General features: G+C 30.9%; 1 protein-coding gene across 1 annotated transcript in view; it reads right to left on the bottom strand.

The window, feature by feature from the left end:
- LOC105847844 (voltage-dependent P/Q-type calcium channel subunit alpha-1A) overlaps positions 1 to 24,083 on the bottom strand; it is a 240,515-nt gene that overhangs the window by 163,922 nt on the left and 52,510 nt on the right. The window contains exons 5-8 of the mRNA XM_065799676.1: positions 23,371 to 23,573; positions 19,736 to 19,845; positions 4,753 to 4,901; positions 4,628 to 4,676 (exon numbers count right to left, since the gene is read on the bottom strand). Coding sequence (XP_065655748.1) covers positions 4,628 to 4,676; positions 4,753 to 4,901; positions 19,736 to 19,845; positions 23,371 to 23,573 — 511 coding nt within the window. The remainder of the gene's footprint in view (positions 1 to 4,627; positions 4,677 to 4,752; positions 4,902 to 19,735; positions 19,846 to 23,370; positions 23,574 to 24,083) is intronic.

The following is a 24,083-nucleotide window of genomic DNA, read 5'->3' as shown; positions in this document are numbered from 1 at the left end:
AATAAAAGACAAAACTGGAATAAATGGTCACATTATTAGCTAAAAGAGGGACTTGAGAGATCAAATTGTAAAAAAAATTAAAGATAGATGAGACACGATGGAAGGACCCTTGCGGTACTCCAGAGATTTTTAGAAATAAAGAAAAATATTTTTTTGTAAAAGACAACTTTAAGAATGGAATAAGAAAAAAAAGATTTAATAAAGACTATTTGAGATATATTATATAAAAAGACCTTTAGGAAGTCTTATATATATCAAATACAATGACCTTTGCCCCATCATATCCATCTAACGCACAATAAAACCCTTTCGTTATTAAGATTAACAAACCAGAAGTTTTAATTTACAAACAAAGTTTTACATTAACAAACAAAGAAGAAGCAAAAAGATCTATTTAAAACCAGAAACTAAAGGTTTGTTCAAGAATAGTTTAAAAGAATGTTTGTTTAAAGAATAGTTTAAAAAAATGTTTGTTTAAAGACTAGTTTAAAAGAACGTTTGCTTAAAATATAGTTTAAAAGAATGTTTATTTAAAGAACAGTTTGAAAGAATGCTTTTTTAAGAACAGTTTAAAGGAATGTTTATTTAAAGAATAGTTTCAAAGAATGTTTGTTTAAAGAACAGTTTAAAAGAATGCTTATGGGCTAGGAGATGCCAACTCCGACTTAAAGGCTAGGAGATGCCAACTCCGACTTAAAACACCCACTGCCTTGGGGCTCTTGGTTGAGTAAAGGCTAGAGATGTTGTCTCAATAAAAATACTCATCTTGGGCAGATCAATAATCATGTTGCGCATGGATGGTGTCCCTGTTTGTACTTTTGGTGTGCATTGCGGAGGCCACATTTGGAGCCCTTTATTACGGCTTAGAGTTTATTAGTAGTTATGAGGCAATTGCTTGAGCTATTAAACAGTGTTCTGAGTACTATCTATGCTTTGAGTCATAGATAGTACATTCTTCAATCTAATTTAAAAATGAATAAAGTAGTAAAAACTACAAAACATAAAAAACCATCATCATCACCAAGTTCTCTAAACCTATCATTCACTAATGTTCGTGGTCTTTGAAGTAACTTTTCTTCTGTTGAGTCTTATCTCTTGCAAAGTTCACCAGACCTACTTGCTCTTTGTGAGACTAATTTGAGTTCAGCTGTCTTATCTTGTGATCTTAGTGTTGATGGTTATATGTCTTTAATTCGCAAAGACTCCAATAGTCACATACTTGACCTAGGCATTTACATTCATAAGAATTCACCCATTCGTCGTGAAACTAGGTTTGAATCCAGACTATTCTTTCATGTGCTTTCGTTAAGCACCACTTCACTATAGCCTTTCTCTTTGTTCTATATCGTTCTCCTTTATCTCAAGACTGCACTCTTTTTGATGTAATTTCTGATCATATTAACCAAGCCCTTTCTCTTTATCGATCAGCTAATATAGTTGTTGTTGGTGACTTTAATGCTCACCACTCTGAATGGCTTGGCTCTAGTGTCAGTGATTCTGCAGGTATTAAAGGCCATAAGCTTTGCTTTTCTCAATCCCTAACTCAAATAGTCAACTTTCCAACTCGCTTTCCTGACAACCCGAATCATTTACCTTCTCTACTCGATTTATGTCTTGTTTCTGATCCTAGTTAGTGCTCAGTTTCTCCACATTCACCCTTAGGTGCTTCGTATCACTGTTTGATCTCCCTAAAATTAATATCTCATTCTTCTTCATCACCTGAATCCCCCTATTATCGTACCTCTTACAACTAACTTAAAGCTGACTGGAATTCTTTCCATGATTTTTTTCGTGATGGCCCTTGGGTAGAAAACCTTCGCCTTCCTGTTGACAAATGTGCTTCTTACATATCTTCGTGAATTCAGGCTGGCATGGAATTTTTTGTTCCCTCTTGACGACTCCAGGTCAAGCCTCACTCTCCTCCATGGTTTTCCTCACACTGTGCTGCTGCAATTGCCAATCGAAATTGTTACTTCCCTATCTATCAGCAAAACAATTCTCCAGAAAACAGACGTCTGTTTATTACTGCTAGAAACAATTGTAAAAAGGTTTATTCTTATGCCAAAGCCCGCTATTCTCAGGTCATGAAATCTCATATCTCATCTCAAAAATTAGGCTCTCGTGACTTCTGGAGAATCTTTAATAGTATCAATAATAAGGGCATACCTCTTGTATGGTTCAGACTTTGTCACCTCACCTTAAGACAAAGCTGAATTGTTTGCTAAAAAACTTTTCATCAATATCATCTCTTGATTCCACTAGTTGCGTTCTACCTGATATTGCCAACAAACAGGTTGATCCATTGCTTGACATTCATATCACTCCAGCTTCTGTATCCAACGTGATTTCCTGCCTAGACTCTTCTACAGATTATGGCCCGGACAACATACCTGTTATTGTCTTGCAGAAGTGTTCTCCGGAGCTGTCGTCTTTACTCTCAAAACTATTCAACAATCTGTTATTCCTATCTTCAAAAATTCTGGAGAGCGATCTGATTCGTCTAACTACCATTCCATTAGTCTTCTTCCTATCATAAGCAATGTTTTTGAATCTTTAATTAATAAACACTTAATTTCTCATCTTGAATCTAATAACTTACTTTCTGATACTTACCATCAATATGGATTTCGATCTTCTTGTTCTACAGCTGATTTATTAACAGCAATAACTGATAAGTTTTATTGTGCATTAGATAAAGGTGGAGAGGTTAAGGCCATCGCTCTTGACATTTTAAAAGCTTTTGATAACGTTTGGCATGCTGGTCTTCTCCATAAGCTTTCTTCTTATGGTGTATCTGGCAACATCTTTAAGATTATTGAATCCTTCCTTTCCAATTGCAGTATAAAAGTTGTCCTTGATGGACACCACTCTTCTTCTTATTCTGTAACTTTAGGGGTTCCTCAAGGTTCTATCCTCGGCCATATACTCTTTTTAATTTACATTAACGATCTTCCAGATATTCTCACATCTAAGGTGGCATTGTTTGCTGATGATACTACCATTTATTCTTGTCGTGATAACAAACTAACACTCTCTGATTGCTTAGAGGGGGCATTTCAGCTTGAAAAGGATCTCACTTCTGCTACAGCATGGGGCTCACAGGGGCTGGTGAACTTCAATACAGATAAATCTCAATTTTTTTTAGCCAATCATTATCGCAATAATTTAGATCTTCCTATGTTTATGAACGGTGATGAACTCGATGAGTCATCTAATCTTCATCTTCTAGGATTAACTCTTACTTCCAATCTTTCTTGGAAACCATATATCAAATCAGTTGCAAAATTAGCATCGGTCAAAGTTGCATCTCTTTATCAAGCTCGTCACGTTCTTACTTCAGATTCTATTCTCTATCTCTATAAATCCCAAATCTGGCCTTGTCTGGAATACTGTTGCCATATCTGGGGCGGTTCTTCTAAAAATGCCATTTCTCTTTTAGACAAGGTGCAAAAACGCATTGTAAACATAGTTGGACCTGCTCTTGCAGCCAACCTCCAACCATTATCACATCGTCGTAATGTTGCTTCTGTTTTTTTTTTCTACAAATACTATAATTGGCACTGCTCTAAAGAGCTAGCGTCTCTTGTGCCATCTACTAAAATTCATTCTCATGTTACTCGTCATTCAATTAAGTCTCATTCTTTTTCTGTGACTGTTCCTAAGTGCTCCAAAAACGCTTATTTGTCTAGTTTTTTTCCTTGAACATCAGCTCTTTGGAATTTGCTTCCTTCATCTTGTTTTCCTGATTTATATAATTTGCAATCCTTTAAGTTGTCCGTCAACTGTTATCTTGCTCTACAATCTTCATCTTTTCTGTTTCAGTAACTTCCAACTTTAATTAGTGGCTGCTTGCAGCCTTGTTGGAAGCGAAGATGTTAAAAAAAAAAAAAATTGAAGAATGTTTATTTAAAAAATAGTTTAAAAGAATTTAAATATTTATTTGAAATAACTTTGCTATTTAAAATAGAAACCATTTAACTAGAATTTGTAAGCAACCAGGGCTATGGCCGGGGCTAGGTTTGATAACACATAGCCACGACTGGGGCCAGGTTTATGACCAGGGCTGCATAAATATTGATAGATCCTATAAAAATGCTATTTTTAATTAAAATTTATGATATGAGTTATAATTAAAAACAATACTTTTATAGGATCTATTAATATAAATGCAGCCCCGGTCATAAAAACGGCCGGGGCTGCATTAAAATTGATAAATCCTATAAAATATTGTTTTTAAATAAAATTCATATCGTAAACTTTAATTAAAAGTAACATTTTTATAGGTTTTATCAATATTTATGCAGACCTGGTCATAAACCTGGCCCCGGTCGCGGCTATGTATTATCAAACCTAGCCCCGGCCATAGCCCTGGTCGCTTAATAATTAGAATTAATAAATTAGAATGTCTTACAACAAATTATTTATCTTAGTCAGAAAGAGAGTTGTCAAATAGCTCAAGAAATGAATTAGAAGAATGTTCTCTCAATACAATATGTTTTGCTCTATTTTAAACATTTCATATAATTTGGGTTTAAATAGTTTTAATTAAAGTGTGCTCTTAATCACTGTACAATAAAAATAAATAGTATACTCTTTAGTTAAATAAACATATATAAAAAAAACATACGGAGGTTCAACAATTTCTCCCTGATCTTCTAGCTCTTCTTGTTTTTTTACTATCATAAAAAAATCTGTTTTAAAAATTTGATGCAAATAAGATGTAATCATGCATAAAAAATATTCAACACTTACATTTTTCTTCTTGCTCTCTAGCAGCAGCAAGTTCGCCTTCATCAATCCACCCATCATACTTTTCTAATGCTCTCTCAGCAGCTAGTTCTGCACGCTGTCTTAAAAACTCATCCCGATTTGCAACACGTTCATTTTCTTTACTGAACTCTCTAAAAACATTAAACAGATTAAACTAAATTTGTTTAAACTATTTTCTAACTAAAAAAAAAACAAATCATTATTATAATTTTTACTATTACTTTATTATTTTTATATTTATTACTATTTCTTAATACCAAATAATTGTATTTAAATTTGGCATTTAAACTTTTAAAACCAGTATGATCAGATACCATATGATGAGATACACTGATATCTTCTTTTACCAGTATACCAACAATATGATAAGATACACTTTCCTTTTAGCAGCACACCAACAATATTAAATTTTTATGAAGTTTAAATATTCTTTTCAAACATTTAAAGTTAAAAATAAAACGAACTTTAATTTTTTTTTTCAAATATTTTCTTATCGGTTTTATATTGTGACTACATTAAAAAATAGAACTTTCAATTCAGTCATTTTCAAACTTGGAAATGCAACTTTTATACATTGTTTGGTGCTAGAGATAATTTTCACAATTGGAGCAAAGGCTAAACATTTACTTATGTTTCCACTAATGTTAAATAAGGATGCTTTGCAAAAAATTGTGATAATCGAGGAAAAAAAAAGTCAAAATTTTTGCCCTTTTCCCCCTGCCCCAAACATTAGAGCAAAATATTGATAAAATATTTTATCTTAACTAAATTAATACTCATTTTAAATTTTATAGAACAATCTCTTAGCATTCGAAAATTATGACTGTATAAAGTTTGAAACCTTTTCAATTTGCGAGAGGGGGAGGGGTTACAAGTTCAAAAATTTATCACAGTATTAAAAAAAAAAAAGTTTTCTTTTTTTAATATAGAAGACACAATTCAAAAGAATATATGTGATATTATGATTATCCAAAAAACAAATAAAGCAGAACAGTTTTCTCCATTGTTTGATTATTCAATTATTGCAATTTATATATTTTTTTCAAAACAAAAATAAAATTTCTTTTTGTTTACGCTTATGATTTTTAAATTTGACTTCATTGCAATCATCATAAAATGCTTATAAGTATCTTGGAGTTCAATCTTAAATTTTATGTTAAAGAAAACAACTTGATGAAGTAAGAACAACAGTGACACAACTAGAAACTCTTTAAACTTAAGAGACATGAATAGAATGAAAAGTAACATGAGAATGAATTTTAGCACAAGAGACACTAGCTTTTTAGAGCAGTGCCTATTATAGTATTTATAAAAAAGAGAAAGAGAAGCAACATTATGATGATGCGATAATGGTTTGAGCTTAGCAAAAGCAGGTCCAACTATGTTCACAATGATTTTTTGCACCTTGTTTAAGAGAGAAAGGGCATCATTTGAAGATCCGCCCCAGATATAACAACAGTATTTTATACTAGGACAGAATTGAAGTTTATAGAGTCAAAGATTAGAATCTGAAGTAAGAAAGTGCCAAGAACGATAAAAAGGTGCAACCCCAGCTCAACTAATTTAATCTAGTTATTGAAAAACACAATAATAAAATAATAAAGATAGATTTTATAAAGAAGCTGAATTAAATTAAATTTTTTTTTTGGTGTTATTTATGTACAAATTTTGCTCAAGAAAACTTGCTTCTCAATTTTGCCCTTGCGTCGATACATAATTGTAACATAAATTTTAGATAATCTTGAGCTAATTTAGGGGTAGATGTTCTTTATAAGATTCCATCCAGAGTTTAAAGTAGTATCTCTTTTTTTGACAATTCAACAAAAAACTAACAAAAAAAAAAGTGAAAATAAAACATTTCTGGTAATTCACCAAAAAGATCTAATGAGTTGAAACACGACAAGTGTTAATAAGTTAATAAATAAGTGTTAATAAGTCAATAAATAAATGGTTGTTAAAGAAACTCAAAAACAAAGCAGAGATACAACAGCTCTAGAAAGACAAGAGAACAACTCTGCTGAATTAAGTGTAAGCACAACAACTTCCATCCTTGTCTTAAGTTTGATAATAAACAAAGGTAATAGTTTCAGCACTGAAGGAATTGGATAATGACTACCTTGCTCCATTCACCAAAACATGCAATAGTGAGTCACATTCAAAGAGGTTTACTAAAGAATTTTGCTTAGCAGTGATATAACATCACCTTTACATCTTGTTAATATACTTAATCATTAAGCACTGTTTGCATTAGGAAAAATTGCTAAAAATCTACGTTATTCACAGACAAACTTTTAATTTCTTGCATTAAGTTATGATCCGCACACTGCAGAAATCAAAAAACTGTAACATTAACCAACAAAGTTGCATTCCACAGAAATGACCTGCTTATTACTCACTGGAAAAAAACTTTTTCCTGACATTACTAGTTATCATAGATGATTGACAGAGTTGTCCTTGTAAGTGTAGGTAGCAAGAAAAAAATCACTGCTGTTCCAAAAATCACTGCAATCAATGCATAACCAAAGATAAGAAACAAAAATAATCTTACTTTGCCTTGTGGATCTTAATAGAAAGGAGTTTTGGCAAGCTTCAGAATCCATATATTTATGAAGTAGTGAAGTAGCTGCAAGAAGATGATTTTTTAAACAACTTTAGAAATAACAAATGCTTTATGAAAGAGGTATTTAAGGAAAGTTAATTAAAAAAGTAGATAAAATTAGTTATTTAATTCTTCATACAATATCGAAAATTTCTTCAATTCTTTAAATTAGAGTTATAGGTAATATATCTATCTACATGTATATCTACCTATATCTATATCGATATATATACATACATACATATATAGTATCGGACAAAACGAGTGCAACCAAATAATGCTAATTTAGTTTCTTTATATAAAAGTGCTGCATTTTTTCAATTCAGAGAAATAACTATGTAACTGTTTAGAGACAAAGTTCTTCAAGTTTTATCACAAAGTTCATTATTTGTACACATAAATTAATAAATTAATCAAAAGTATTAAATAATGTTGATTTCCTTCTTGACAAAACAAGTGTTACTCGACAAAATGTTGACCAAGCTGTATTTCGCTATCAATATTTCGTGACGAATCCTTTGTTGTCGATCACAGCCTTGCATCTTCGAGGCATAGATTTAATCAGGTGATCAATGAAACTTTGTGGAATGGCTGCCCAGGCCTTTTGGATTTGTTCAAACAGTTATTCCTTATTACGAACACCTTCACGATTAATTCTGCAGTTGACAATCTCCCACAGGTTCTCGATAGGGTTGAGATCCGGAGATTGAGGCAATCAATCCATCACCGATAGGTGGTTGTCTTGAAACCACTGCTTGACTACTTTTGCAGTGTGTTTCGGATCGTTGTCTTGCTGAAAAACCCATTTTATTGGCATATTCCATTCAGCATGAGGTAACATAACATCTTTCAGGATATTTTTATACATGAAACGGTCCATTATTCCATCGTTTCGATGTATTGGACCTAGACCGTTAGCAGAAAAACACCCCCAGACCATTACATTGCCTCCACCATGCTTATGGCAGTAACGTAAATCGAGGCGCTTTCCGGCCGGTCGACAAATATGGCAAATGCCATCGCTACCAATGATGTTGAACTTCGATTCATCACTGAACAGGACAGTTCGCCATTTCTGCACATTCCAGTCAATATGAGATGTAGCAAACAGGAGTCTTTTCTTCTGGTTTTTTAGTGAAAACAGCGAATTCTTTGCAGGGCATAGAGAAAACAATCCGGCTTCAACAGCACGTCGTCTGATTGTTTGGTCCGATAAAGGCAGCTCTAATTGCTTTTGTATCTCGACTGATGATATCCAGGGATCCTTCTTGACGGATCTGACGATCATAGAACCCTCTCTAGAAGTGGTGGAACGCGGTCTTCTACCTTTGTTATCTGCTGCCAACTTCCCCGTAGAACGATATTTGGAACATAGTCTTGATACGGTCCATTTTTTCACGCGATATTTATCACAAATACTTTTTTGTGACATTCCACTTACGTAATCGCCAATAATTTTCTTTCTTAGTTCCAATTCAAGACTGTCGGGAGAGAATTTTGCACTTCAAGTCATAAAAATAATAAAAATAAATAATCATGCTTCTCAAGGCTTACCCTGTTACGTTTACCTTGTGATGATACAATAATGCTCTGTGGAACACAACGTCTTGGTTGGATGTGGACTGTATTGATGTAATGAAACAATTGTTATATTTCACTTCTTGTATTGATGTTCTTCGATAAAACTCTTTGATAAAATTCACTTCGATAAACCGTCTTGATAATACTGGTGATTGACTTCCATATACTGACTGAATTACATGTCGATTTATATAGTAAAATGAACCTGTGTGAACCTGTTCTGGAAGATTTTAGATGCTTCTTTTTGATGCTTTTGGAAGCTTCTGGATGCGTCTGGATGCTTCTGAATGTTTCTGGATATTTCTGGATGCTTCCAGATGCTTCTTCTGGAAACTTCTGGAAGCTTCTGCATGCTTCTGAAAACATCTGGAAACTTCTGGATACTTCCTTTAATTATTAAAAAACTTCCGTGACGTTGACATGGACCAGACTTAAGAAAATGAATCAAACCGAAAAAGTTGCAATTGTTTTGTCCGCTGCAAAATGGCACTTGTCAACAAAATTCTGCCTGTGTGCTGTCACCTGTCAGCTGATTGCTCATGTCATGGCATGCTATGACTCTAGACTCCTGAACTGTTTGCTGTGGTGGTATAGTTCGTTTTGTTTTTAAGACATGTAAAATTAGGAACACTTTTTAGCATTGTTCGATGTTGGTTGCAAATGTTTTGTCCAATACTGTGTATATATATATATATATATATATATATATATATATATATATATATATATATATATATATAATATATATATATATATATATAATATATATATATATATATATAAATATATATATATGTATACAGTGTGTGTGTGTATATATAAATACATATATATATATATATATATATATATATATATATATATATATATGTATATATATATAAATATATATATATATTTTTTTTTAGTTTTTTACTTTTTTTCTTTTAAACATCTTCGCTTCCAACAAGGCTGCAAGCAGCCACAATATATATATTTATATATATATATATATATATATATATATATATATATATATATATATATATATATATATATATATATATATATATATATATGTATACAGTGTGTGTGTGTATATATAAATATATATACATACATATATATATATATATATATATATATATATATATATATATATATATATTTATATATATATATATATATATATATATATATATATATATATATATATATATGTATGTATATATATATAAATATATATATATATTTTTTTTGTTTTTTACTTTTTTTTTTTAAACATCTTCGCTTCCAACAAGGCTGCAAGCAGCCACTAATTAAAATTGGAAGTTACTGAAAGAGAAAAGATGGAGATTGTAGAGCAAGATAGCGATTGACGGACGACTTAAAAGATTGCAAGTTATATGAATCAGGAAAACAAGATGAAGGAAGCAAATTCCAAAGAACTGATGTTCGAGGAAAAAAACTAGACGAATGAGCGTTTTTGGAGCACTTAGGAACGTCACAGAAAAAGGATGACACTTAATTGAATGACGAGTAACACGAGAATGAATTTTAGTAGATGGCACAAGAGACGCTAGCTCTTTAGAGCAATGCCCATTATAGTATTTGTAGAAAAGAGAAAGAGAAGCAACATTACAATAATGTGATAATGGTTGGAGGTTGGCTGCAAGAGCAGGTCCAACTATGTTTACAATGCGTTTTTGCACCTTGTCTAAAAGAGAAAGGGCATCATAAGAAGATCCACCCCAGATATGGCAACAGTATTCCATACAAAACCGGATTTGAGATTTATAGAGATAGAGAACAGAATCCGAAGTAAGAAAGTGATGAGCTCGATAAAGAGATGCAACCTTAGCAGATGCTAATTTTGCAACTGATTTGATATATGGTTTCCAAGAAAGATTGGAAGTAAGAGTTAATCCTAGAAGATGAAGGGTAGGTGACTCATCGAGTACATCACCATTCATAAACATAGGAAGATCTAAATTATTGCGATAATGATTGGCTGAAAAAAATGATTTTATTTGAATTAAAGTTCACCAGCCACTGTGAGCCCCATGTTGTAGCAGAAGTGAGATCCTTTTCAAGCTCAAATGCCCCCTCCAAGCAATCAGAGAGTGTTGGTTTCTTATCACGACAAGAATAAATGGTAGTATCATCAGCAAACAATGTCACCTTAGATGTGAGAATATCTGGAAGATCGTTAATGTAAATTAAAAAGAATATAGAGCCAAGGATAGAACCTTGAGGAACCCCTGAAGTTACAGAATAAGAAGAAGAGTGTTGTCCATCAAGGACAACTTTTATGCTACGATTGGAAAGGAAGGATTCAATGATCTTAAAGATGTTGCCAGATACACCATAAGAAGAAAGCTTATGGAGAAGACCAGCATGCCAAACTTTATCAAAAGCTTTTGAAATGTCAAGAGCAATGGCCTTAACCTCTCCACCTTCATCTAATGCACAATAAAACCTGTCAGTTATTACTGTTAGCAAATCAGCTGTAGAACGAGAAGATCGAAATCCATATTGATGGTCAGAAAGTAAGTTATTAGATTCAAGATGAGAAATTAAGTGTTTGTTAATTAAAGATTCAAAAACCTTGCTTTTGATAGGAAGAAGACTTATGGGACGGTAGTTAGATGAGTCAGATCGCTCTCCAGAATGTTTGAAGATAGAGATAACAGATGCCGGTTTCTAGCAGGCTGGAAAACAAGACTCTGATAAGCACTTGTTGAATAGTTTTGAGAGTATAAATGACAGCTCCGGAGAACACTTCTGCAAGACAATAACAGGTATGTTGTCCGGGCCACAAGCTGTAGAAGAGTCTAGGCAGGAAATCACTTTAGATACAGATGCTGGAGTGATATGAATGTCAAGCAATGGATTAACCTGTTTGTTGGCAATATCAGGTAGAACGCAACTAGTGGAATAAAGAGATGGGTTTAACCTCAAATCAATCATTTAACGTAATAAAAAAATAAGTTTAGATATACAATTTATCATTTACTTTAAATCAAAGTACTCTAACAATTTATCTTATCATAATATTGTATGTAAAAGTAAGTAAAAGACTGGGAAACTTTCTCATTTCCACATCCTTTGATGTCTTTTTCTTTCCATAGGATAAGTTCCTTCTTGGAGATCTCCAATAGCAAGAACAAAAGATAGGACTGTTTGTGGACAAAGTCTTATTTTGATGTAATAATAATTTCAGCCTTAGTTTCAGGCCACTTTTTAATCAGACCTTTTAACTCCGGGATATCATAAGAAAGCAGCTTATTTAACATGTTGGTCTTAATTTCAGTTTTTAGATCTTTATTGGCAACAGCAAAAATTACTTGTTGTGGGGACAGATACCAAGTATGACGCATATGACTCTGGTAAAAAAAGCCTTCCTATTGCTGCAAATTCTTTAAACTCGTCTACTGTTTGTAGCTTAAAAGCAATATTAAACGTCATTAAATCATTTGAAGGTGCTTGAGAAGCTTTAGGGCTTTTTAGAAAAAAGAGTCAATGAAAAAATACAATTTAGTTGGCCACAGCTTTTGAGCATTTATCTATATGTAGGAAGTCTATTAGGAGCAAAACTCTGTAAAGGGAACCCTAGCAAATAAAATTGTCTCCTCTTCCTTGTAACTTTTGACACATCACCAATATCTGTTCTCAGTGAATTAGCATGACAATTTATGTATGGAGAGATTTTTAAAAATCAATTTATTTCATTTAAAAAATCTGCATTAGACGCATTTAATTGAAGTTGATTGAATCAGGATTTTAGTATACAACTAATAATGAAAAAATAATGAAACTGGTAAACAAGTTTTATATACAAGTTCAAACCTGTATTTTAGAAGAATTACTTGGTTGAAAACAACTTTTAAACTTGATTTCTATTTTAATTATATATTGACTTATGTTGAATTTATGTTAATTTTATGCATTATAAATTTTTATTGTTTATCAAACACGCATCATAAATTTTTATTGTTAGCCATGCTTTTGTCGAAACATAAAAAAAAGTTGACTCTGATAAAAATCATTTTTAAATCAAAATTTATTTATTGAAATAAAAGTAAATTCAAGTTTTTTTTTTGTTTTTCTTTATGGACAAAATTATGCTAAATGAAGTATTCCGCACATTAAAATTCGATTTATGATATATATTTGGGACACCTAGTATATATATATATATATATATATATATATATATATATATATATATATATATATATATATATATATATATATATATATATATATATATATATATATATATATATATAAATTAGTAGAAAATCACTTGACAAAAATTTTTTTTCATTTAACACTGTGTTTCATCAATAAAGACTCATCAGAAATGAATGATCAAATTAATAAAACTTCAGTTTATACCAAAAGTTATATTACAGGAAGTGGCAAATGTCTTAACTACTGTAAATTTTCACACATTTGTGGAATTTGCTGACACTATTATAAAAAGAATTCTTTAGAAATGATTACTTATCCTTTTTCAAAAATAATATTTTTTAAAAGTGGGATTTAATGTAACTATTATTTGAGCTCATTTATTTTCATAGTTTTTTTGGAGAAATTTATTTTCATTTAGAAATTATTTCCAATTTTTTGTTTAATAAACATTCTTGGTTTCCATGTGTAATTGAATTGAATTTCAAAATGTAATTGAATTGAATTTGCAAAAAGCCACACAGTTATTCCTGAGGAAACAATCAGTATAATAAAACATTGTAGAAAAACCTTACTTTATTTTAATAAGGAAACTTGGAAAAAGAAAAACATACATGACTGCTTTGATGTAACAATGGGCAGTTATGACGAAGCAGAAATTTGTGAGTTTGTTGGACTATACATTTTAGATTTATTAAGTAAAATTATCAATATAAAAGATTTAGACCTTTATCGCAACGATTGTTTAATAGTAATGCGTGAAAAATCTGGTCCACAGCTCAATAAAAATAGAAAAGATATAAAAAAATTTTTAATATTGGCTTTCAAATCGAAATAAACAAACTTAAAAATTGTGAACTTTCTTGATGTCACATTTAACCTCTCTGAAAGTTCATATAAGCCTTTCAAAAAACCAAATGATGAATTATTGTATATTAATATTAACTCAAATCATCCACTTTTAATTCTAAAACAAACCCCAATTTCAATTAATAACAGGCTAAACCAAAACTCCTCTAATAAAAATGTATTCAATTCACCAGACTTGAATCCAATAGAAAATTTATTGCTGGTTCCTAAGCGGTAAGTGAAACAACATGCAGCACACACAATACAAGATTTAGTTTACTGAATCACCCAAGTTTGATGTAGTGAGATTACCAAAAAACATCAAAAACTAGTCAATTCTATGCCAAAACATATCAAATTGGTTCTTAAAAACAAAGGACATTCAACTAAATAATAATTTATAGATTTTTGTCCTTTTTTAGACTCTGTATATGAATAAAAATTGGTTTTTTCATTTTTTTGGTAAATCTTTTAAGTCAGTTAACGTATTTTGGCCACAACTGTATATATATATATATATATATATATATATATATATATATATATATATATATTAGGGTACGTCATACTTTTAAAATTTTTGATTTTCAATTCGGCAGATAATTTTTATGGTGCCACTATATGTAAATATTAACTTCCAAAAAAAAATTATTTTTACCAAGGCAGGATTGCAGTTTTCGAAAAGGTAAAATTGTTCATTTATGCATAAATGCAAGGAATTCAAAATTTTTAAATTATTGAATTATGAAACTATTTAGATTTTTAAAAAATATATTACCATATGTTGTGAAACATGAATAATTTTTTTTTCTAAAACAAATAAATTTTCCGGGGGAAAAAGGTCTTATAAGATTGTAAAAAAAAGGTTAAAATATAATAAATGATAAATTTTTTAAATAATTAGGACCTTAATTGGAATTTTTTCATTAGAAATTTTCAGACTTTATTTGTTTGAATGACATCTTTATAGTTCAGCTTAACAACATCGTTTAGCTTAACAACATTAAAAACAAAACAATGTTAAGTTATAATATAGTCATAAAAATGTTTTTGTTTACAATTTTGTTAAAAAAAGGTTACAATTTTTTTTTGATTTTAGCTCGGGCTAAGTTTTTCTGTTATTCATTCGTGCTCTCACAAACCCGTCTTATTTTTCAAAACCACAAATGGAAAGTGCCTCTTCTGTATTTCTTTTACTGCCCTTTCACAAGATTGCGTGTGAAGAGGAAAGTACGGAGCTTCAAAACGAGTGACCAGATATTTGTCAAGATCGTATGTAGAAAATGGGCTTGTAAGCACTGGTTCTGATATTTTTTCCTTCTCCCAATCTATTAGCTCTTTGATAGACAAAACTTCTGTATTGAGAAAAACTTTTTTTCATAACCATACAGCTGTGTCTCAGAGGTACAGAGGTTTTCCTTATATCTTTAATTGTTTTAATAGCAAACTTCCTCGATTCTTCATCTGAGCTTGACAAAAGCATTAAAATAAGGGATTCCGAGTTGGCAAAATAGGGTCTATTTTGAATGTATTGTGTGGTAATGATTATTTTCATTATCTTATTTTTTCAGCATTCGCAACAGTGTTACTAAGTGACCTGGGCCATCTACAATACTGTGCTTTACTTTGATTTCATACCACATGTGGAAATATACTTGAGCTACCAATTTAACGATTAAATGGAACTTTCAAAAAACGTCACCAGTAAAAGTGTGATCACTCATATGAAGGAAATTGAATGCTTCTGCTGTGGTAAGCCATCTGTTGTGGCAAATATTTCCACACTTTGCTTTAGAAAGATTTATGTCCATCTTTCCAGTGGACAAACATTGTATCAACTTATAACAGAGAGCTGCATCTGTTGACATTGTTTTGAGAACTTTTTCAGGAATTTCAATTAAAGGTTCCAGCTGTTCTATAGGTTCAAACATTTCAAGTTTATTTATGCTATTGACTTTAGATAAAGCTTTCCCAATAGGGCCAGTAAAATCATTCTTTGAATTAGTTGGGCCATCCAGTTCAACAATTATGTGCCTCAATGGTAAATTATTACAATGGAGCATACAAATAGACCAGAATAATTTTCTCCCTACTAATTGTTCCAGATTTGACAACAAACCTCCATCTTTTCCTGAACCTGTCATAGAGTTTGTAGAATCTCCAACTATGACCTCTAAGGACTCATGGATTGCCCTTGGAACCATCCAATTGTAAGAGTAAATGCGGCTTCTTTGGCTGGTTTGCTTGGTGGTATAGCTTTAGGTGGTGTGTAATGAGTAAGGTATCTTCCATCAGGCTCACAGGTCGCACTTATATGTTCTTCTTTTATAGTCCTCATGTGAAATATATTTGTTAGAGGATTCTGTTCCAAAACTAAAGTTGAGTCCTTCCATCAATAAACAAACCTCTAACAGATTCTTCGTCAGTTAACTTTTCTTCAGACATTATTACTCTCTCCATTATTGCTTCCCTTGTTCTTTTTACTTTCATCGGATCAACAGCTAAATAAGACATATCAGGCGTCAAATACTTCGCTTCAATAAGGTCTAGAAGAAAGGATGTAACAATAGCTGATGTTGCTGCTGGTGAAATATCATATCTTATTGAAACTTCTGCAGTATGACTAATTGACAGTTTTTATTCCAAATCTTGTTTTGAAGCGGATCTTCTGAAATCTTTTCTTTTTTTAATTCTGAAATATCCTCAATTAAACATTCAACAACGTCGTCATTTTCTACTTTATTTTTTTTTTCCATTTCTAATTTTTTCTCTACTCCAGACTTCCTCTTCATTTTTTTCTCCTCTTGCGAAATCTGTCTGACAGTCTCTTTAATGTCATTGAAACTCATCTGGTATTTTGAAATAGATCCTTTTTTTTCACTTTGGGCATCAAGCTATGGAAGTTCAACCTTGGGAATTTTTTTCTCTTTCACACAAGTACACTTAATATGTACTTAATGAACGCAAGAATAATTTTTCAAACAGAACTCGTTGCATAACATAATTTCACACTTGCAACATGTTATATCTAACAATTGATCCAGTTTTGATTCACATGTGTCTTAGAAGCTTTCCATGTGCTACATCTTTGATCTTGTTCCAGGAAAATTCAATTTTCTGCATTAAAGTTTTCTTTCCAATAACCACTGGAGGTTTAAAAAGAGCATTTGCTTTCATCCACTGCTGAAGAACAATATCAGCTAGTAGTTGAGAAAGGTCTTATTCCTTCTAAAAACAAAAATATTCCTTCTAAAAACAAAAATATGAAATATAATGCTAAATGTATAATTTGTTTCATAAATTTTGAGTTTCTTGATTATTACCTGTTAACATCTTCTTCTCGGAGTAAAGCTTCTTGGATAAGCAGACCTTTTCTCAAAATATCTCTTAAAGTTGGCACTTCTGACAGAATAAGATCCTTACTTCCGCCTAAATAAGTTGATAACTTTGTTTCCACAGAGTCTTGTGTTTTTTGAAGTAGTCATAGTTAATTTAATATCTTTATTAGAATTTCCATTTACATGATTGCAAATAAAAAAACGAACTCTTTTAATATAGTTTTTAAACCACGATGAACTCATAAAAGACATAATTACAAAGTCGTAATAGTCAGAAACACCTTACACTTCAACCCCCAAGTAAAATAGCAACATCATTATTGCGATACACTTTCAATTATAGTCATTTTGTCTGAACTATAAAGATGTCATTTAAAAAAATAAAGCCTGAAAATTTCTAATGAAAAAATTCCAATGAAAGTCCTAATTATTTAAAAAATTTATCATTTATTATATTTTAACTTTTTTTTTCAATCTTAAAAGGCCCTTTTCCCTGCAAAAACTTATTTTTTTTAGAAAAAAAAATTATTCACGTTTCACAGCATATGGTAATATATATAAAAAAATCTAAATAGTTTCATATTTCAATAATTACTAGTCAGTAGCCTTGCTGGGCTACTGACTGGTAATTTTTTTAAATTTTAGTTTTCCTTAGCACCAAAAAAATTATCCTGTACTACCAAACAACTACTTAGTTACACCCCTGATGTTGAATTATTGCCAAAATACCAAAAGGAGCAACATATTTGATGGAATTGTATGAAAAAGAATCTGAATGTATTAAGAACAAAAAAAAAATTTTTGTTACATTAAGTTTAAATATTCAAATTAAAAATATTATTACTAAACCTTTTGACTTAACCTGTATTGTTATTAAACAAGATAGATCAGCAAGACAATCTTTAAAAAATTCCATAGACGGAATATTTGCCATACTTAATAATGGTTAACTTAGTTTTTAAGAGTTCAATTGAAGTTATTAAATAGACTGAGGTTCTACATACAAAAGTTTGATGCTATTTTAATTTTCAAAAATATGGAAAGGCGCTAGCTTTGTGGTAGCCATGTAAATAGTAGTTTCACTAGACTGAAATTTACATTTTTACTTGATTCATATTGAAAGGTGTAACTTTTTTCTAACTATTCATTGATAGTGTTTCTAACAAAAAATTAACCAATTAATCTTTAATTGAAAATTCCAATTTTCAATTGAATACCAGAAATTTATTAACTGAAATTTCCAATTTCAATTAAGAATTTCTGGTAATAATTTCAAGTGATAAATTGAAAAAAAAACAACGTTTTTTTCAATTAATTTTGGTTTCTAGAGAGATTTAGCAAGATTTGATTTGATGTATATAAAATGAAATATTATATCTGCCTTAGTTAATGACACTATTAAAATATTTCAAAAAGTTTCAATAGCATGGCTAACATATAACATGTTTAGAACCAAATAAAAGAGGTTTTTTAAGCAAAGGTTTTTTTAGGCAAAGGCTAGGAGATGCCAAATCTGACTTAACACATCCCCTTGATTGAGTAAAGGCTAGAGATGGTGTCTTAATGAAAATACTCATCTTGGGCAGACATTAAATGCATCTGGCTACTTTCTTGCAGAAGGCCTCCTAGGCAAAGACTTAAGGGGTAAACAGATTCTATCTGCTAACCAGCTTCGCACCCCTTCCTCATCTATTATGCTAGCATAGATGTATTTATAATACATTGCTTACACTTTAGGATGTTGAATGCTGAATCTTCTTGACTCATTGTATAGGTTTTAACTCATTCTTGACTCATTGCATAGGCAGCTCATTCTATTATTTACTATTGAGGGTATAGCTCTAAAACTCAGTTTGATGGTTCTGAGGCTGGTAGGGGTTCCTCAAGGTTTTATTCTTGAGGAACCCCTATACTTTTTTAAATTTATATTAATGATCTCTTAGAAATTTTTGTAGTGTTGTTCACTGATGATACTACCATTTATTCTTGTCTTAATAAGAAGCCAACACTCTCTGATTACTTGGAAGGGGCATTTGAGTGGTGAACAATGTGAACAAATAAAAAAAAGTAAGAACATGATTTTACAACAAAAGAGTAACTTGATTATTTGATCTATATTTAGATTGATTAATTTAGACAATATTTGGTCAAAATCATAGATTCTAAAAGGTCATTGATTTACATCAATCACTATTTAGAAATCATAATGACTAATGTCTCTGATCTTAACCAAATATTGCCTAAATTTTTCAATCTAAATTAGAACCAAGTAAATGTTTACATGTAAGCATGTAAGCAAATGTAAGCATGTAAAGCATGAGATTAATGCATTATCAAGCAGGCATCTAGCATTACATAAACTTCAAAATGTAAAAATATTACAAATTAATGGTTTTAATAAGAGCCAGTACCAAATATAACTTACCCACTAAGTACACCACAAACTAAGTTAAGCATAAACTGCGCACCAACTACATTAAGTGAATAAAAATAAATCCAAGTAAACTGCGCCTTGTAATCAAATACTTTAAAAACCTAAACAAAAAAATCAATTTTTATGAAGCAACTTTTTTTTTAAAATTAAATCCTGACTAGGCTCCATGCAATCACTAATTACGTTTGGAGAAAAAGAAAAAATAAAAAAAAAAAAAACGAAAACGAAAAAGAAAAAAAACAACAAAGAACAAAAAAAAAAGAGTTAAAAAAAGATACACAAAAGAAAAAAATGAAAAATTATAAAGAGATGAAGGGAGACAATTCCAAGTACTGATGTTCAAAGAAAAAAAAGTACAAAACAGTTACAGTAAAAAAGGATATAACTTAGGTAATAAAAAGTTGCAAGATTAAAAATTGGTTAAGGAAACAAGAGATGATCTTACTAGAACAGCAACTATAGTAGTATTTGTAACTATGGTAGTATTTGTAACCATGGTAGTATTTGTAGAAAGAGTTAAGAAGCTTAAGCTTTTCAGCTAGAGCAGGTCCAACAACATTTGCAATGCATTATGGATCTTGCCTGAAAGAGATAGGTCAAATTAGAAAAACCAGGCTGAAAATGACAATAGTAGAGGAATATCGTGTACCTAAGGCCTCTTTGTACCTAGGGCCTCTTTGTACCACTTAATTTGATAACTGTAAATTTATAAGTTTCTTAGTTAAGTGATTAGTAAGTTTAAGAAAGTAAGTTTTTGCCGCTGGTATTGATTGATTGTCTGGTATCTGTCCTGCATCCGCTGGCATTTTAGATTTTACAATCCAAGAGAAAATGTCTTTCTATATGTTCCTGTATATAATATTGTTTATTACTTAAGTACTATATGCGATGTTCAATAAGTTTTCTCTTAATCTGGATTTGTTAATAGATGATGTTTGTTATGAGGCTATTATTTCTTGTACCTAGGCCATATAGTTTGCTTGTACCTAGGGCCATATAGTTTGTTTGTACCTAGGGCCATATGTGTGTAAAGAATTTGCTTGATAACAAGGTAGATTGTTGAGTTTTGATTGGTGCAGAATTTTTTTTTCTCACTATTACTTTGGGACTACCATTTTATCCATAGACTTGTTTGTCAACTTAGTTGAGAACTATTAGTCAGTTTTGTTATTTCTTTAAGTGTTGAAATCAAGTAAAACTAGATAAATTTGTTGAAAACAATGTAAGATTAAATAAATTTTTAATCAAATTTATGTGTCTTTTTTTTTAACCTAATTTACATTAACGATCTTCCAGATATTCTCGCATCTAAGGTGACATTGTTTGCTGATGATACTACCATTTATTCTTGTCGTGATAAGAAACCAACACTCTCTGATTGCTTGGAGGAGACATTTGAGCTCGAAAAGGATCTCATTTCTGCTACAGCATGGGGCTCATAGCGGCTGGTGAATTTCAATATTGATAAAACTCAACTTTTTTCAGCCAATCATTATCACAATAAGTAAGATCTTCCTATATTTATGAATGGTGATGTACTCGATGAGTCATCTAATCTTCATCTTCTAGGATTAACTTTTACTTCCAATCTTTCTTGGAAACCATATATCAAATCAGTTGCAAAATTAACATCTGCTAAGGTTTCATCTCTTTATCGAGCTTGACACTTTCTTACTTCGGATTCTATTCTCTATCTCTATATATCTCAAATCCAGCCTTGTATGGAATACTGTTGCCATATCTGGGACGTTTCTTCTAATGATACCCTTTCTCTTTTAGACAAGGTACAAAAATGCATTGTAAACATAGTTGGACCTGCTCTTGCAGACAACCTCCAGTCATTATCACATCAACGTAATGTTGCTTCTCTTTTCCTTTTTCTACAAATACTATAATTGGCACTGCTCTAAAGCGCTAGCGTCTCTTGTGCCATCTACTAAAACTCATTCATGTGTTACTCGTCATTCAATTAAGTCTCATTCTTTTTCTGTGACTGTTCCTAAGTGCTCCAAAAACGCTTATTTGTCTAGTTTTTTTCCTCGAATATCAGTTCTTTGGAATTTGCTTCCTTCATCTTGCTTTCTTGATTTATATAATTTGCAATTCTTTAAGTTGTCCATTAACTGTTATCTTGCTTTACAATCTCCATCTTTTCTCTTCCAGTAAATTCCAACTTCAATTAGTGGTTGCTTGCAGCCTTGTTGGAAGCAAAGTTGTTTAAAAAAAAAGATTAATACAAGGTAATTACTATAGAAATGTGATGTCTGGGGTCTTGAATTTGGGAATTGAAAAATCTCAAGGTACATGAACCTCCCCTTATCTATAAAAACAGGAATAAAAGATTTATAATAGTTAAAAATGGAAATAGAAATTATTAAGTAGAATGAAAAAAGACTATAAAAAAAATTAACATATCAGGCAGATACAACTTTGCAACCGATTGTATATATATGAGAGGTTAGTAGTGAATGATAATCTGAAAAGACATAAAGGATTCCGTTTTTGCAAATCATCAAGAAAGAAATATCTACTGCATTAAGTAAAAGAACTTAGTTTTGTAAGAATTAAAATATACAAAACACTGTTAGCCATGTCACAAAAACACTGTTAGCCCTAGAATGACACAAAAGATTATATTCAAGATTGGCTGACTACTCCAAGCAATCAAAAAGTGATGACTTATTTTCAAGACAGGAGTATATATTTGTGTCATTATAAAATAAAGTTGCTTAAATTAAAGACTCAAAGAGTTTGCTAATAATAGAAAGAAGACTGATTGGACGATAGTTTGAGGAATCAGAATGTTCTCCAGTTTTAAAGAACTGAAACCATAAATGCCATTTTCCAGCATGCAGAAAAAAAAGATTCAGTTAAGCACAAAATTATTAGTTTATAGTGTATTAAGGAGAATTCTGGATATCTTGATATCTGACAATGGGTTACCCTTTTCTCTGGGATGACAGGAAGAGTGTGGTCATTAGATTCATTAAATAAATTAGACTGAAAATTATTAGCAAATAGTTCTGACTTTTGAGAAGTAATATAATCAAAACTATGTATTAAAGATTGAATAGTAAACTTGCCTTTGTTAATCACACTGTAAAAGATCTTTTATAGGTCTAGAACATAAATTCTAAGATTAAATATGCAATTTGGTAAACTGACAATAATGGAGCTTAGAGTCAAACAGTCTTAGACTTCATCTAAAGGAGAAGTACAAGATAAATGTGCTAGAGAAATCATGGCATTGTCCAAACAACCAAAAGGGGAACAAGAAGCACAAAAAAAGGTCAGAGGAAAAAATCAAGAACTAAAGGTAAGTGTTTCGGAAAAGTAAACTTTGTTTTTTGTTTGTAAAATAAAAAACAAAGTTAACTGTCTGAAAAAGAAATTGAGATATAAAGAAGATATGAGCTTTAGTGCCAGAAGAATCATCACAACCAATAGCAACCCATTTTACATGTTGCTTTGAGATAGTAATATAAAATTATAATACAAGTAATCTAATTTCTAATCATCTAACTATAAATAATAAGAAATAATTCTATCAACATATTATATAACTATTTGAGAATTTATTATAGAATTCAAGTAACAATTAAAACCATTAACAATTTACTTCATACCGCATACATAATATCTGTCCACCCTTCACATGTCATACACTGAAACACAGTAATACATCCAAGCAAGATGTTATCAAAGCTTGTAATGCCATTATTTGGACCAGACCATTTCTTTAAACACAATGCACCATTGCCACATTGCCTTCCTCCACTATCAGGTGAACCACATAATGCAGGATTATCATTATCATATGATGTAATCTCTAAAAATATCAACAGTATTAGTTACTAAATAAATATTTTATTCATGAAATCAAAACTTTTAAAAAAAAAATTCATTTTTTAAAATTATCTTATATGATTGTTTAGAACAAAAGAATAATAATTTTTTTTAGTAAAAAATAGTCTAAGCACATCTTAAAAACTAAGAGGTGAAGGTGGCGAAGAGGTTTTCTTTAGTGGACTGTGTAGACTATCTACATATAGTAGTAACAAACTAGAGGCAACTTTTAACAAGAAAAACTGCATTTCTTTTTATAAGTACATTATTATAAGTTCTCAATTGCAAGCCTAACTGATCTCTAATACATGGTTCTGATTTTATTTTTATTTGACATTTTTTTATTTTATTTTTTCTCTCCAAAAAGTAAAGGATAAAATAAGAATTTTTCCTTTAATTCACTTGTTGAACCTAAAGACCACAAAAACAATAAGTTAGTAATGTTTGATTATTGAACTAAATAAAGGTTAGGATTCAGATCATCACAATCACC

The sequence above is a fragment of the Hydra vulgaris genome, chromosome 06, assembly GCF_038396675.1.
Source record: "Hydra vulgaris chromosome 06, alternate assembly HydraT2T_AEP".
NCBI lineage: Eukaryota > Metazoa > Cnidaria > Hydrozoa > Anthoathecata > Hydridae > Hydra > Hydra vulgaris.
This window is presented reverse-complemented; position numbering and strand designations above follow the sequence as displayed.